Source organism: Chanodichthys erythropterus, chromosome 14 (genome assembly GCF_024489055.1).
Source record: "Chanodichthys erythropterus isolate Z2021 chromosome 14, ASM2448905v1, whole genome shotgun sequence".
Lineage (NCBI taxonomy): Eukaryota > Metazoa > Chordata > Actinopteri > Cypriniformes > Xenocyprididae > Chanodichthys > Chanodichthys erythropterus.
The window spans coordinates 18,104,251-18,120,779 of record NC_090234.1 but is presented as its reverse complement, the minus strand read 5'-3'; the positions used below and the strand labels follow the sequence as shown (position 1 = coordinate 18,120,779).

The 16,529-nt window shown below is 39.7% G+C and overlaps 1 protein-coding gene across 2 annotated transcripts; it reads right to left on the bottom strand.

Moving 5' to 3' along the window:
• Positions 1 to 1,104: 1,104 nt before the first annotated feature.
• igfbp5b (insulin-like growth factor binding protein 5b) lies at positions 1,105 to 15,856 on the bottom strand. 2 transcript variants are annotated; one of them, XM_067409419.1, is made up of 4 exons: positions 15,160 to 15,856; positions 6,833 to 7,041; positions 6,619 to 6,738; positions 1,105 to 5,444 (listed from the first exon to the last, which is right to left on the bottom strand). In XM_067409419.1, the coding sequence occupies exons 1-4, from the start codon at positions 15,485 to 15,487 to the stop codon at positions 5,310 to 5,312; spliced, it is 792 nt and encodes a 263-aa protein (XP_067265520.1). In that variant the 5' UTR covers positions 15,488 to 15,856; the 3' UTR covers positions 1,105 to 5,309. The 2 variants fall into 2 exon arrangements, with proteins under 2 accessions (XP_067265520.1, XP_067265521.1); XM_067409420.1 differs by having other exon boundaries at positions 6,833 to 6,957.
• Positions 15,857 to 16,529: the final 673 nt, after the last annotated feature.

The following is a 16,529-nucleotide window of genomic DNA, read 5'->3' as shown; positions in this document are numbered from 1 at the left end:
AGCCAAACACAATTGAAGTTATATTAAAAAAAATATATCCTGGCTTTTCCAAGCCTTTATAATGGGAGTAAATGGTACCTGAGATTTTGAAGCCCAAGAAAGTATCCATCCATCATAAAAGTAATCCATACGGTTCCATGCGTTTAATAAAGGCCTTCTGAAGCTAAGCAAAGCGTTATTGTATCAAAAATATCCATATTTATAACTTCATAAACTAAAATCGCTGGCTCCCAGTTACGGACGTATGCGCGTCTAGTTCCAGCGGAAGAGTGACCTCTGACCTGACGCGTGACGTATTGACGAACGTGGACATATTGATGAATTTCATTGAATTAGAAATCTAAAGCAATAATTTTTAAAGAGAAATGTCAGAGCACTTCGATATAAGAGAAGGGGAGCTTGAGTTTGTTGCCCAGCCCTATTTGTATGAACCGTGAGAGGCGTCTACTCTCACCTAAGCTTACACTATGGCTACGTTCTTCATGTACGTCATGTGATGGGTCAGAGGTCACACTTGTGTACAGCCATTACTGGAAACCAGTGATTATAGTTTATTAAGTTATAAATATGGATATTTTTCTTACAAAAACCTATAGCTTCGCTTCAGAAGGCCTTTATTAACCTCCTTGAGCTCACAGATTACTTTTTATGATGGATGAATGTGCTTTTTTGGGCTTCAAAATCTACATGGTACCATTCACTCCAAGGATATTTTTTAATATAACCTTTTTGTGTTTGGCTGAAAAAGGAAAGTCATATACACCTAGGATGGCTTGAGGGTGAGTAAATCATGGGATCATTTTTTTATTTTTGGGTCAATTATTCCTTTTAAGTGTGTACGTCCATTGTAAGTGCTTTACTGTAACCTTTAAAAAAAAATAATTCAAAGTTATTGCTGTTGATAGCACTCTGAACATTCCTTTAACATATGCCAACCTGATGGATTTATAAGCAGTGTATGTACTTGGTAAATGTGATGATCATATCAAGATTGTGTGTCTATTGTGCTATTGAAATGTCACAGTGTCTGTTGACATTATATTTGCATGCAGTGTGTGATAATGGTGACATCTGGAAAACTCAACTCCTGTGGTTACTGCTGTGGCTAGTGATAAAACTTTATTTAAATTGTTCTCATAAACAAGATCGAATTCCTGTCATGTACAAATAAATTTATTGCACAAGCTTAAATGAATACATAACTTTATTTAAATAAATGCTTTGTCATAACAAAAAAAGACAAAGGTTAAAAGAGTACATAAATTACAAGTTGAATAAATATTACACAGTGATATTCACTTTCTTAATAATTTGAGATTTTTTTTTTTTCCATTTTATTGGTTTTTAATAAGAGTTCCAAATGCTGAACATTTTTAGAGTCCTCCAGCCACTAATGGGTCTTTTTCACATGCCAGTTTAAGCCACATTTAGGTGGTCAATCATCAAGTCTTTTCTCATCCACAAAAAAAGAAAATCAATAAAGAAAAAAACAAAACAAAACTGTTATGCATTCAGAGAAAGAAAGAAAACCTGTCGTTTCTACTGTAGTGTGAGTTATGAACACTGCTGTCTACCCAAGTAGGAGATTCGGAATCTGATGAAAGCAGATAAGCACAAAAGCAACATGCTGCGTCCTGGCAATCGATAGTCTTTTACCCCTAATTACAAATCAGAACGGATCAAAATCACATTAATGACATTTCTTTCCCATTCTCACAATGACACCCAGATGGATTCTACAACCTGGGGAAGTAAGGTAAAACAGTTTTCAGCCATAGTGCATCGTCTTATAACATTCCGGGTTTTCAAATAAACACTTTTTTTGTGGACTCATGACCAAAGCTGTTGCGTGCCTGCTTATCAGATTCCGAGACTGTCCATCTAAAAATTCTACTGTGAAGTGTGAAGCACTGCAAAAATTGGTATTTTTGTCTGTTTTTTTCAGTAGAAATATCTAAACGAAGATCAATTGACTTGAGAATCAAAACTTTGTGAGACAATAATACTTATTTTCATTGAATATGTCTTGAATTATCACCCTCATGATGTTCTTTCTTCCATGGAACAAAGCAGAATGTCCATGAATGGTGGCCACGGCTTTCATGCAAGATTTTAAAGGCAATATTTTAAATTAACAACTTAAATTGAATTATGTTTCTTGCACAAAGCTCTCATACAGCTTTGAATGTGTTGCATGACTTTTACGGTACTACTTTTGTCCATTTTCAAGCTTGTCAAACTCTGGTATAGAAGCGAACAGCTCGGACATTATGCTAACTTCTCCTTTGAGTGTTCCACAGAACAAAGTAAGTCAAACTGGTTTGAAACATAAGAGTACATGAATTTGAGCTTTTTTGAGTCCATACTAGTTTGCGCAATTCGCAATTCAAGATATGATTTTGCTTGTCAATTAAATTCAACTACTTTCAAAGTCATTCAGATGATTTTACTGAAAAACAAGACACAAATACTTATTAAGAAAACGATTTTTGCAGCATGTATTGTGTGTTGTGAAGGGAGGCCCAGCACAAGATCACCGCTTAAGGCTCTCACCCGCTCTCCTTCTCCCCGGATATCACTGAGACGCAAAGTCTATTAAGAGTAGATGGAGAAGAGACTGTGATTGGTAGAGTTGTATTACTGGTAAACCCACTGAATGATGACGCGGGTCTCAGGCTTGGGCTTTGCGAAGCCCCTGTCAAAGGTACTCAGGCAGGGTATCTGTCCGAGGCCTGCTCCTGCTCCTATACCTGAACTGAGATTCACTTTGAGACGGCACTAAACGTGTGGCAAGGTAAGGAATTAAGTGCAAGCTGCTTTCTTTAAATGGGGGAGGGGGCTTTCGGCATGGATCAGGACCTGGATAACTCTGATTACTGTTTCGCCCTGCGGTGAAGACACCTACGAGGGTAATTGTGCAATAACAGAGGCAACTATGCCTCCACGACGTACTCAAGACACCTTGCGAAAGTCTGGTTAACCCACTCGTTCTCTCGTTCACCACCTCCTACTTGAGAGCCAATTGTCATTCGCAATTCTTTTTTGACATGCAACGGTTACATTCTGCGGACCCTTGGTTATTTGGAATCACAGCCAGGCCCAGACGAAATCTTTGTGTACGCGGAATTCTACGCTGGTTGATTTGATTGTGCTTTCAGTTACCAATAAGAACGTCGTTCTCTCAGCTCTGAAATCTGGAAAATGCAGATGTACAGATTCCGTCTGGGCCTGGTTATGATGGGTGTTTATATGATTGAGATCTGAAGAGATTAGTGACTATTTTTACAGCCCCCTCCCAGCAGTGAAACTATGCTCATTCGGGCCCTGAAATAAGATCCGGACGGACCCATTGTGGCAGGGAATGGCTTCACTCACTCTTCAAGAGCCGACCGGTGAGTATCCCTGTGTGATGTATAGCTTGATTGAAAATACTCTCGTCAGCAATTACACACATTTGCAGTCTCTGTCAAATCAATCGTCAGCTTATTCGTAAGAGAAACAACAGTAAATGAGCTAGCGCTAGCTGGACTACGGTCTCCCTATCTTAGCCTCGGTGCAGGGAGCGATTTCTGATAGCTGCTTGACATACAATGTAGTGTAACGGATTATCAGATCTGATGCTGTATTTGAACGCAATTGAGGTCCTTCGTCAATATAAAAAGGTTGTTTCGTTCCCCTTGGCTATTGTGTAACGTTCACGTCACCATTCAAATGTATTTGCATGTAGGAAGGCACTGAGACTCACACACAGAAACTCACACTGAACGACGCTGTAGTGAAACACACCTTCTGTTTCCACCGTGCCTCGTGGTTTGATGAAATACAGAAATACAAATGCAATGTGTCATCATGCTAACCAAAAGAGCTATTACCGATTTGTGAACAGTCAAAGTGGGCGGATCTTCAAAAGTGGTCCGACCTGCATTCAAATGAGCAAGTTGTCACTGTGACGGGTCAGATGGAAATATGCAAATTGATAATGCTAACACTCCTTTGCTGAGCACCTGATCGTTGTGGTTGTTTGTTAAGGATAACAAAAGAAAAGAAAAGTAAAACATTCAATAATCTAGAGTTAAAGGTAATATACCAAGGTTACACCCATTTTCAGTGAAACCACATGGTCGAGGAACATGGCTCATAAGTGGACTTTCATTACCTCCATGAAGTCAAAGGAAACAGCACATAACAAAAGTTATTCAGAAAAAAATAAAAATCAAACATTACAGACAGAAAGAAACTACCGCTTTGCACGGTGAACGTCCGTCAAAGTTCAAACGCAAATGCTGGGAGCGTTTAAGGGTTACAGCATCTGTCTCGATTTTAACTCGGCCCAGATGCCACAATATCTGATACGAAGCTATTCCAGAGTGGCCTTTTCTTTTCTAGGCGTGGACACCGATTGATTTTGGACTTTTTTTCTGCTCACCCATGTAACTCTGCGTGGCAGCGTCTGTTTACATAGGCACGGTTGGCATGTTAGGTAAGCTACAAAGTCTGGAGCCACTGAAACAGATTTGTCTAATGGGGTCCTGGTTTTAACTACGTTCTGGGAGGGATATGCCACAAAGACAAGAAAACATTCCTTTTTTTGAAAGCTATCGCCCTATTTCGTTGCTCGCACGCGTGCAAACGCACGCTCGTACACACATACACTGAACTTGGTGAAGTTACACATTTCCAAGCAGGTTCCCCAATGAATAAGTGCTCTGACATGACCAAAAAAAAAAAAAAAAAGCCAGATAGAGATGACTGTATCAGCAAATCTCTACCATGTGTTTTCCTTTTCTTTCTTTTTTCTTTTGGAAAACAAATGTTTGTATTTTTCAAATAGTGAGAGTTCCTGCTATCTCATTTGATACCTTGACAGTAAAAGATGTAAAAGACCAAGATAGCCCTGTTAATATTCAACATGCCATATATTCTTTCTTTTTTTTTTAATTTTTTTGTAGTTTTTTGCTTTATGTTAACTTTAAACAAAACAGTATGGTGCTCAAACCCCAGCTTCTATAAAAATATATAATTGTATGTATATATTTTTAACAATTTTTGTTGTTGTTATTGTTGCCGGGACTCAGCTCTAGCAGGGGGCTCCTCTGATTGGCTGAGTCCAGTGAGATAGAGATGAGCGCTCAGTCAAAACGATTCCTGTGGATTATCTCACTTTAACATTTTCTTTTTAGTCTGATTTGTAATAGCTGTTGTGTTTCTTTGTCATTTTGCATCAAAATCTCAAAGTGACTGGCGGGTAGACTGGTGGGACAGGACAAGGAGGGTGGGCCCTAGGTCTGGTGATCAGGGTGGGTTGATTCTCACTCGTTGTTGTTGCTGTTCTCCAAATCCTTGCACTGGATGTTACCGCCGCTGTAGTCAGTGCCGGGCAGCTGTACGCCATATTTGTCCACGCACCAGCAGATGCCTCGTTTTCGGCCACGGGAGGGCTTGCACTGCGGGGTGGACAAGGGACAAAGGGTCATATAACTGCAAGCACAACTTAACATCCAATGAGAATGCCTCAACTAGGTGATGTAATTATAAAAAGATGGGCAGTTTCAGTGTATATGGCTGTGTTAATTATAATGGGAGTGATTAAGTTTTGAAACAACATTTATACTCAAATAGTTGACTATTTTTTAAAGTAGACTTTTTTTAAGCATTACAGCTAAAATTTCAAATCTACAAAGAAGGCTGTAAAAATATAATGGAAATGGAAAACGTAAAACTATAATTCATTTTGAACATTTTGCAAATAATATTTTTATTTTAAAATATGCACAGATTCACTATTAATAATATGCTGAAAACGGCCCTGTTAAAGGGATAGTTCACCCCAAAATTAAAATACTAGCCTTTACTTTAGAATTATAAGGGTGACATTTGAGAAAAAAGTTGAGTAGTTTGCATCACTAATAACATTCAACCTCACACTCTTTCACCCTTAAAACTGAATGGTTTCATTTAAATTCATTTTGAGCTTCTGTAAACTGTAACGCCCACCTTCTTCAATTTAATTGGCCATCTCAATCATTTTGACCTTGATGAGCGCAGTGAGACCACTAAGGCAGACCAGCCTAAAAATCTAACTTTTAAATCTTTTTGTCACCCTCACAACAAGCAGAGCAGTGCATGTAAATAAACTAGTGGACCTCACTAATCGACTAGTTGATTGTTAGACGACTATTATGATATGGTGTATTTTAGGTTGTTTACAGTTGCAAAAGCAATGTTGCAAATAGATGGTGCACATGTACCTATATTTTACAGATTGGTTAAATAATCTGATCATTTGGTTTGGGTTCATCGAGCCCAAAAGTGAATAGTATACAAGAGAAAATGAGGGGATTTTTCAGTGACTCTGTATGCAAATTACATCAAAACACCAGTAGGTGGCAACAGTGACTGTCTGTGTGAGTCATTTGAATTATTGACTGAACCAATTTGTTCAAAAACATATTAATTCAGGACAGGTTTCTGAGAGACGCGCAATGGTTCTGCAGTGATTTTGTTTCTCACTATTTCCATTGGCGGCATTTAATTTGACTCGTAATGTTAATTAATGAAAAAAAAAAAGATCATATTAAATTTAAATATTTGTGTTATACATTAAAACAACAGTCTTACCTGCTTGCGCTTAAAGAAGCCCTTCCTGTCACAGTTAGGCAGGTAGAGGGAAAGAGCCATGACACGTGAAGTGTCTTTCATACTTTGAATGATTCCATCCAGCTTCCTTCTGCAGGGACCCTGCGTCAGACCAACACATTGTGAGTTACATCATCACCTCAGTGTTTAACATCTAGCTATCATTTTACTGCAGCTGCTGCGTCATACAACTTACAAATTCAGGCTCATGCTTGTCGATGGGAAGGGGGGAGTAATCCATCGGCGCCAGTAACCTAAGCTTCTCCTGTTGTTTCTTCTTGTCCTTGCGCACGGCAGCATGCTTCTTGCTGTTGATTACATCTGGAATTTTAAGGGGAATTTTAGGACTCTGGTCTTCAGTCGTGTCTGGCTTCACTGTATCATCATGCTCTATTGACTCATGATCTAAGACAAAGAGAATCAAACAATAAGCGTTAACTAGATTTTTACTGAAAGAAAATGTGAGTGCCAGTGCAAAACTCACAGCCATGATGCTAAAGTGATTGCCAGGGTGTTGCTATGTGGTCGCTGAGTTGTTTTTTGCTATGCAGTTGTCTCTTTACAGTACAACTGTCCCCGCCCCCTTTTTCAGCGGTGCTAGTTCAAGAAGTTTTTTTTTAAAATTCATTTTAAAATGGTCTTTGTTAAATAAGCCGTGAACCAAGCCAATCAGCTATGAGGTGAATCGCAACACTACAAACTTGAAGCAAAAAAGTTTTTGAAAATTGGACAAAAAAACGAAGACACAAGACTGTGTACGTAACGATTTTAGTGAGGGAAAGAACTACAATCGCATGAAGCATTGCGAACAGCATAATTGAATTAAAAACGATGGAGAAATATAAAACTATTCATTTACAAATGTTGATGATATGTATGAAAACAATATATTTTAAGTTTATTCCAAAATATGCATATATATATATATACACAAACATTTCAGAATTTTGAGAGCGTCGCGCTTCATGGAAGTAGGTGGAGCTAAAGAACTATGTTGTTTATTCTCCGGTCCTTTAATGTAAATGTATTTTTCACTTGTTTTATCATCCACTTGGCTAAAAATGAAATGCACTAGCAAATCTTAATAAGCCTCACAATTTGAGGTATCATTGAATTTACAGTACCAACCTTGTTTGATTGGCCATCTCAGTCATTTTGACATTGATGAGCACTGTAAGACCAACTTTTTGTCTTCCTAACAACAGACAAAGTGGTGTGTAATGGAGTCGGTTGTTGGAAAACTGGTCGACTATTGTGATATGGTGTATTTTAGGTTGTTTACAGTTGCAAAGCTACATTGGTTGCCGAATGCATTAGCACAATAGAGCAATAGTAATTTGCCTTAGCAAACACCAATGATCTTAATATCCCATAGTTGACTTCAACACAATTCAGGTTGGATGAACTAAATTTGTTTTATAAAAACAAGACAAATGTCTTCTTTTTTCCCCCATCTAGAGGCGTTTTTTAACACTAATGAGTGTCTAGAGTGTAAACATGAAAGCAACTGTTTTTCCACCAAATGTTTCCTATGCATTTGTTTACAGAGGGTGGGGGCAGGATCAACAGCTGATGACCACCCCCTACCCAACCTATCACACCCAAAACAACTTGAAACAATTGGTTATGCCTTAGGTCGAAATCCTCAAAATTCTAATTCAGTTTGGTGGGAATTTTTTAAAATGCATTTAGGTGTACAGCCTAAATGTTGAATGCACTTCTGTTTTTACAGCTGAATAATTCCTTTGATTTCATTATAGAGCATGTGCATGAGTGAGAACAGAAACGGCTTTTCAAAGGATCCTTAACAGCTCAGAGCAGTACTTGAAGAACTTTGAAGTCACAATAACCACAACACCATGACAACCACAACCTTCTTCTACAAGAATCTAAGGCTGTGTATGTAGTAACTGTCTACATGTGTCCAAGGACACTTTGGAGATATTGCAGAACAAGTAATTCAAGCACACATACTTTGATAGTAAAACTCCACAGGATGCATGCTTCTACTTATAAATTGTCTTTCCACTGAGGTCAAATACTGTTGGACAAAGCTGAGCTTCATAAATCTGAACACTTGAACCATGCAGAGCGAAGCCAAACATAGTACATCCAGAGGAGATTAACAGATCATTAACACTAAAGCATACAATATCAAGAGATAAAATTAGTCATGCAAACCAGTAAAATTATCTAATAAATGAATATTTATCATATCTGCAATACAAAATGCCATTTTAATAGGAGTTATTATAGGAAGTGTTTTTGTTTATGGTTGTGGTTTAATCATATAATTTAGTGAATAGTAGGCTACATTGTTTCCTTTCAGACTAAACCTGATGCCACACTCTAAAAAATGCTGGGTTAAAAACAACCCAAGTTGGGTTGAAAATGGACAAACCCAGTGATTTGGTTGTTTTAACCCAGCGGTTGGGTTTAATGTTTGCCAAACGTGCTGGGCAGTTTTATTTGATCCAAATATTTTTTAAAAATGACTATGGCTTGCTTAAAATGAACCCAAAATAGGTTGGGTTTGTCCATTTTCAACCCAACTTGGGTTGTTTTTAACCCAGCATTTTTTAGAGTTCAGCATGGAATTTATTCACAAATGAAATTAATTTATGTCCCAATACACATCTGTTTTTGAATGCTCTTAATGTACCAACTTGCTTGGTTCATTCCATTTATTATGCAAATAAACTATATTATTGACAAATTGTTTTATGCATTTGCAGAGCATTTCATTTGAGTAAAGGGTTGTCTTAAACACAACACAAAGCGATTATTATATTGATATGATAGTATTTTGTTGATATTGCATCTTATAGTGGCTTCATTCGAGAATGGAAATGGACACACGGGTTCAGGCCTGAACATCAAGCCAAGTATTTTTTGTGCATACAGCCAAGAGGGCATTATCAGACAGCTGAGGCAGCCAGCAGAAATGATTGAGATAACTGCCCTCGCAGTCCCTCTGAGCTCCAGTGCTTCACATTGCTGCGGACTGGGGCAGGGTGTTCTGGAGTGGCCCGGTGGTGAAAGAGTCTGTCTGACTTGGAGACGTATGGGGCGGGTGCCTGGTCATTACAGGAATTGGTTTCCTAGCTTCTGAAGTTACAATCAGAGCATGGTGCTGTCTCTTTGAAATCAATCCCGCAACCCATGACTTGGCAGACTGAAATTTCTGTACAGATTTCCCTGCAGGTTTGGACTCCTGAAGCCACCGAAATTGAGATCACCTCATGGAAATGTTGTAGGGACGTTTGCCTAGAGCGAGATTTACATGGCTTAGAAATGTAGACTTAGAAGGGAGGGTACAGGATGACTGGGTTGGCAAAAACAATTCCTTACGGTTGTTTTCGTGATTTTACTCCTTGCGCACGGTCCAAATGCATCGCGTTTATGAAATCAGCAAAGCCTAGAGTTTGTAAACCACTAAATTCGTCTTTTCTGTTGCAGGCTTTTCGGAGTGAGGACCAAAATCAGTTTTTCCATGCTCGTGGTCCCCAGCTTGTAAAGGTTTAGTGGGTCTGTGTTTAACATCTGACACACAGCCAAGATCCTGGAGCCCGGCCAAACCAGACGTATCACGTGTAGCCTGTCTATTCAAATGAGCTTTGGAAAGAATGCTCAAGAGGTATTGGTGTCTCTCCTCTTGGTCTTGCAAAACTTTTCATTAAGATAAAGGGACGCAAGCCTGGCCAAAAGAGATGCATGTGATAGGGCTCTGTTTAATAATTTACATGTGCACTAGGCAATTATACTTCATGAATATCCACAGTTTCTTACAGCTTGGGGGCTGATGATGAAAGCAGATCCCCTTTTGAGTTGCGTTGTCACCTAGTCTGATTTTTTTTCTTTCTTCAGAATATGCTGCCAAACAAACGAGAACTACAAATACAAGGTGCTTCTGAAATCCGTAGGGGCCTCAAACAACGTCTTTTAGTCTCTTATTAGCATGCCCGGTTAGAATTAGGTCTTGCTATTGTTAAATATTCAGACTAGCTCTCCTTTGAAAGTCGTTCTTGAAGCAGGCCATTCTGCTGGGCTTGTCTTTGTCTTGCATTCATTGTCACAGACCAACCATGGCATCCCTGGCAAGAATCCACTGCTAAATATTTAAAGCCTGGACCGTGTCCACAACATGTTCAGGCCGCTGTAGCAGAGAAGCATGCTACATTAGCAGAAAACCACCACAAAAGCAACCGTGCACTAATGCGAGCTAAAATCGGGGTCATTTCAAACTACAAAGTAACGTTAAGAGCTAAACTTTGGGATAAAAGTTTCCATGTTGCAGTATGCTATCGGTTACAACCAAGAAAGTCAGCATATAACTTACTATTCAAACAAGTCCCCTGTAATTCAGGACAATGCAAAGTGATGACACCTGTCGATGCCCTTCAGGCTGAAAGCACATGTGCGCACCTCTTCATCGCCTGACCGTGTCTCATGTCATCAACACTCCGAAACATGAACTCAGGAGGTGCTCTTCAGGACATCAGTCGATCACTCCCAGTCGCTGATTTCAATTAGCTCAGACAATGGCAAGAGAGCGATACTGTCTGTAAGCTCAAGGCATCTTTCCATCAAGAGTATCTAGGTACAATCTTTCCTCTTCCAAACTAGCTCAAGATTTTATATAATCATTTATAGGGGATTGTAATTGTTCACGTGTGGCTTAAAGTAAAAAAAAAAAAAAAACCTTTGGATGTGCATAATTATTAGGCCGTTTTTTTCTCTACAGGTAAAATGGGCCTTAAAAAAGATTTTTAACTGACACTGAAAAGCCAAACATTATTCAATGCCCATGAGAAAGATGCATTGTGGGATATATTGAAGGTTTTAAACTGTAGGAAGTACGACTGGGTGTTATGATGGTAGAACTGTGTCACAGAGATTTTGCTACACCATTTTCAACTGTGGTAGGTATATTTGCATGGCTATCAGTGGACAGGACTGCTTTACATCGTTTACACATGAGAGCGACAAAGAAACAAGCAGTAATGTGAAAATGCAGAGCGAGATGTGTCCCAAACGAGTCGAGAAAGTTTTGTATATATAGGGGAGTAATATGATGAAAACTTTGCTTGTTTAGTTGAGTGTAGGCTTCATTTGTGGCTCCGAATTTAGTGTCGTAACTACTAGTTGGGTATGCTTAGTAAGTAATAGTGCATATTTTGAGTGTTATATGGTGTGAAACTTATGGTTTATTATAATTAATCATAATGTTTGTGTCTATTAAAAAGAAGAAAATAGTCAGTTATTTGCACTTTTTATTATCCAACAATAGATGCTACAGCATGATTATTTAAAATGTAAGCCTTTTACTTAAACAATAATTATAGTACATTGCAATTACAGTGTCAAACTTTTTTATTCTCGAATAAATTGGCTATCCTGAGCAAGCCAAATTTTGATTCTAAGCCCCAAATGTCAGCACATCAACAACCAAATGTAAAAACTGTAACAGAGCTACTGCAAATTAATGGTTTTGTATTGCGCTGTATCTTATCCATCCTCTCGAGAATCCCGCAGGGCACAAAATTTGAGGCAGTGCTTTGGAACCACATCTGAACCTGTGCTTCAGGCAAGAAATTAGGCACCTTTTGTTCTCCTTCCCTAAAGAAACGTGACACTGCGACTCCCCCTCCACCACCCCGAAGCACATGACAGGAGGTTTCAACAGGTCGGCGTCTTCTGCTAAACCACATGGTTACAGCCCTGCTGTCTGCTTACATTCTGTATGTTTAATTTTCAAAACGTGAGCTGTAAACCCATAGATTACATAGATTGTTTTTGTGCGTTCACTGTTTTGGTCAGCCTAACATGTGTTCCTATTTAAGCAGGGCCCAGCATGAGGATGTCGCAGCCTGGGAATCACGTTTCTGACAGAGACGAGACTACTGTGCAAGCTGATTTTCTTCACAGCTGTTACTCGCTAGCTTTCCAGGTGCCAATGACAAATACACGCTGGGCAGATTGCTGTTAAACTTTACTGGAAGAAGTCATTCAAGCGTGCCAAATAGGTTCCCTGCTTGCATTCCTCTGCAAAGGATGACTGGGCACTTGATATACAAGCACTGTAGACTGTAGGTTTGGATTATTGTGAAAAACTGTAGAATGTGCAGATTATACAAAGTTTCAAAAGCTGGGCATCACTTTTAAAAAGTGCAAGAGATCCATTCAGGTTCTTTTCAGTGAAGCGAGCCGTATATCTGTCAATGTCAGTCTGATGTTGCAAGCAAGTATATGTTTCTGTGAGTTTGGCCTTTGGCGTAATATAAAAATGAGATGACAGACAGGCAATAGAAGAACAACTGCGTTCCATTCCCTTGTAATTGTTGTTTAGTTACGGCTACGGCACTAGTGGGTACATAAAAGAGCCAAGTTCTTTTGGCCTGATTCTTTACGTTTGTTTATTTGCACGCTCTTAGATTCAGAACGTCTATGATGTGCGATCATTGCTAATGCAGACTTAACGGGCAAGTAGCCTGTAGTCATATCTGTTGGCAATTACATCCAAGATCCACATGGCATGTCCAAACAGACAGTCTCCCATGTGATAATCGACAAATTTGCAGTATTTGCCAATCCTGGAGCTGGCATCACCTTTTGTACTTGACTCAAAACATTGAATCTTTAAACCGTGAGCGCCAGCATTCAAGACCATGATGGTATGACACTATTCACGTGTTATGTGATTCTGTATTTCAATTTTATGTTTGCATAACTGTTAAACTAAGGGGGAATAAAAATGGATCAGGAAGACATGAGCCAAAAGGCTCTGAATCCTAATGCGGACAAGGACGCTCTCCCTCTCTCCCTCTCTCTGTCTGTCCTGCCCTGCTAGTAAAACCAGGCTGAAACCGAATACCACAGGAGGCTAGAAGCGTCCCTCTAAATTCATCCCCATGCTTGACGAACAGCTCTTGATAGATCGGCTCCATGGACATTTTGCTGAATCACAAGGGCTCGACTGTGTGCCCACTGCAATCACAGAAGGGGTAAACCAGCAACCGCACTCATCAGAGGACTTCAGATAGAGACAAACGGGTTTCTGATGTGCACCTGTGTGTGAGGGGGTTGTATTTGTGTACAAACGGTCATGGTGAAAGCCCACGGCTGAATTAAACCTCATCTGTTTTATGATAAATTTCTGTTTCATGCATTTCTGTTGTTTAAAAGATATAGTTTTGTTACCTGAAAAGTTTGTTTTTGTTCCTGTAGCTCAACCGGTAGAGTGTTGCACTAACACCGCCAAGGTTGGGGGTTCGATTCCAGGGGAAAGCATGACTTGAATGCACTGAATAAAACCATTTGCCAAATACATAAATATCAAGAAATATGCATGCTGTGCATGGTTATTCTTCATAAATGTGTGATTTTTGCACATAGGAAGGCTTGTAGACACAATACAGCTACCCTCCTTCCCTTGGGTTTAATCTTTGAAAGGTAATCCGACCCTCAACACCACCCACAGACTTAGACCTAAATTCAGAGCAACCTAGAATCTCAATCAAGAATATCATGAGGCGTGGGCACACCGTACAATGATGAGAGGTGTGATCATAACAATGGAGGAGTCACTAATGTCAACAGAGCACCATTGCCAAATCAAACACTAACTATGCACCAAACAAGACTGTATGGAGTTATGCATCTTGAGGCTTTTTACACAGTTCTGAGGAGCATACTAAATTATGCAGTTCTGCTTAGTCTGATGCTGCTTTGCTTCTGTGCCAATGAAATGCAGCATCAGAGCAGCCTTAAACTTTGCCATGATAGAATATATATATTTAATTCATCTTTTATAGTTTTTATTCACAATCAGATTTTTTCATGAAATTTCACCTCAGGTTATTTGTATGTACATACATTATATGATACTTTAACAGATTCAGTACACACAGATTGTACAATTCAGTATTTCTTACAAAAAAGTAGTATAGGACTCCAATAATGGCATTTATTTGGTATTTTGGACATGTACTATGGTAGTACCATAGTACATGTCCAAAATACCATGGTATCAAGGTAAAAAAAGACATGGTAAATTTAGTAATGTTTGCTGATATTTGGCTTTGAATGAAACAATTTACACTAATACTTATAATGCGCAGCTCTCAAATATGGAAGTACCAGATTATAATACAATAGTAACTGAATGGTATTTGCATTATACGTCAAAGAATACCATGGTACATTTTCAGAATACCCGGTACTACCACGGTGCTTTTTTTTTTTTTTTTTTTTTTTGCAGCGTAAAGATGGCATTGGAAATCGTTTGTTAATGATTGGCTTTGGATGAATCATAAACAGGCTTCACTAATCTACAGCAGTGGAATATGATGGAAAACAGCAGTGAGCAGCACAGACCGGCCACAACACAGAGAAGCTCATGCAGAAACATGCGCACGCAATAAAACTGGATCAGCGCAAGCCACAAAGTTCCCACCAGATACACGATCTAAACGCAACAATGTTCCCGTGCAACAAATGCACAATGCTTTCCAGTCAACTTACCAATGGGTGGGTGCGATGGTTTGTATCCCTTTTCGTTCGTACACACTCCCCTGCCGTGCAACAGGGCGTGAAGCGGCTTCTCCTCTCCGTTGCGCGGCAGGCAGCGCAACCCATGCGTGCATGTACCGGTGTACACTCCGCACGCCTGCCCCTCCGCCAGAGCACAAGTCAAGCAGCAGCCACAGCCGGGCTCCTTCACCAGCTGACAGCCCACCGGGGCTTGAGGACACATGGAGAGCGCCTTCTGATCGCACGGCTCGCACGGAACATAAGAGCCTCCACTGATGGACAACGCCGTCAGAAATGTACCCAGCACAAGAAGAGCCATACTTCGTTTCAAAGTGAATGAGGTCCGGTGGCGAAAAAAAAAAGAAAGTAAAAAAAAAAAAAAAAAAAAAAAAACAACAACTAGATATGAGAGCGCATGAACAATTGGCTCAGATTCGACTCAATGGAAAAAAAGTCCGCATGCAAAGTGAAAGCACAGGTTGGGATGTTCTAAAAATCAGAAGATTAAAAATAGTCTCTTTAAAAGATGATAAAGAAGAATCCGGTGGATTTTCATATAAATACATATAAAATAAACGAATCACTTGGGTATTCTCCAATAGTCCAGTTTGTGCGCAATTGGTTGCGCACTGAAATTCTGGACTTTCCGATTCCAAAACACTTTCCCCTCTGGAAGTTTTCTGAGCAGACTGATCAACTTCACAGCAGTGCTTGCCTTTTTAAAAACAGCCAAACCCAAACCCCTAACTATGAATAAGCCAAACAGCGGTGAAGGGAGGCGCACTTGCCAGATCGTGGCGCAGCGCCAGCGCCTTTTTCCCCCCTCGGCAATAGGATCAGTCTTTTACGCAGTGATGCCAAGAGCGCAGAGCAAAACACAAATCCATGCAAAATCGAAGATATGCTCCTCTGAGATCTTCCGTGCACTTTGTGGCTGGTCTAGCGTCAGATTCGTGCACGAAGCTCAGCGGCTTTCCAGCAGATTCAAGACAAAACGCGTCAGAAGGCAACATGGATGTGACATGATAAAGACGCTCGCTCACATATACGTGCGTTATTATGGAGAATACACGATTAGGCTGATAGGCACCACCCGTATATTAGTGCGCACAGAGAACATGTATGAGTAGGGAAGAATGGGGAGTGTTTTGTTTCAACGCCTGTAACTCTGCTGTTATATATTGTTCCCATGCTCGGCTTCTACAAATTAAAGTAGTTTTGAAATCTATTACTTATCCACAAACTGTTCAAGTGAGTGTTAAGCACAAAGTGCGTTGCTGATACAAGCTACATGGACAATCAAATGTACTTGTTCACAAAATAAAGACATTCCCTCATCAAAACAAAGAACATATAGGACA

Coding starts and splice junctions, on each gene's coding strand:
- igfbp5b (XM_067409419.1), bottom strand. CDS start 15,487: ATGGCTCTTCTTGTGCTGGGTACATTTCTGACGGCGTTGTCCATCAGT. Junction 6,739..6,832: donor ACAAGCATGAGCCTGAATTT/GTAAGTTGTATG, acceptor GGTCTGACGCAG/GGTCCCTGCAGAAGGAAGCT. Junction 5,445..6,618: donor GCTTCTTTAAGCGCAAGCAG/GTAAGACTGTTG, acceptor TCCACCCCGCAG/TGCAAGCCCTCCCGTGGCCG.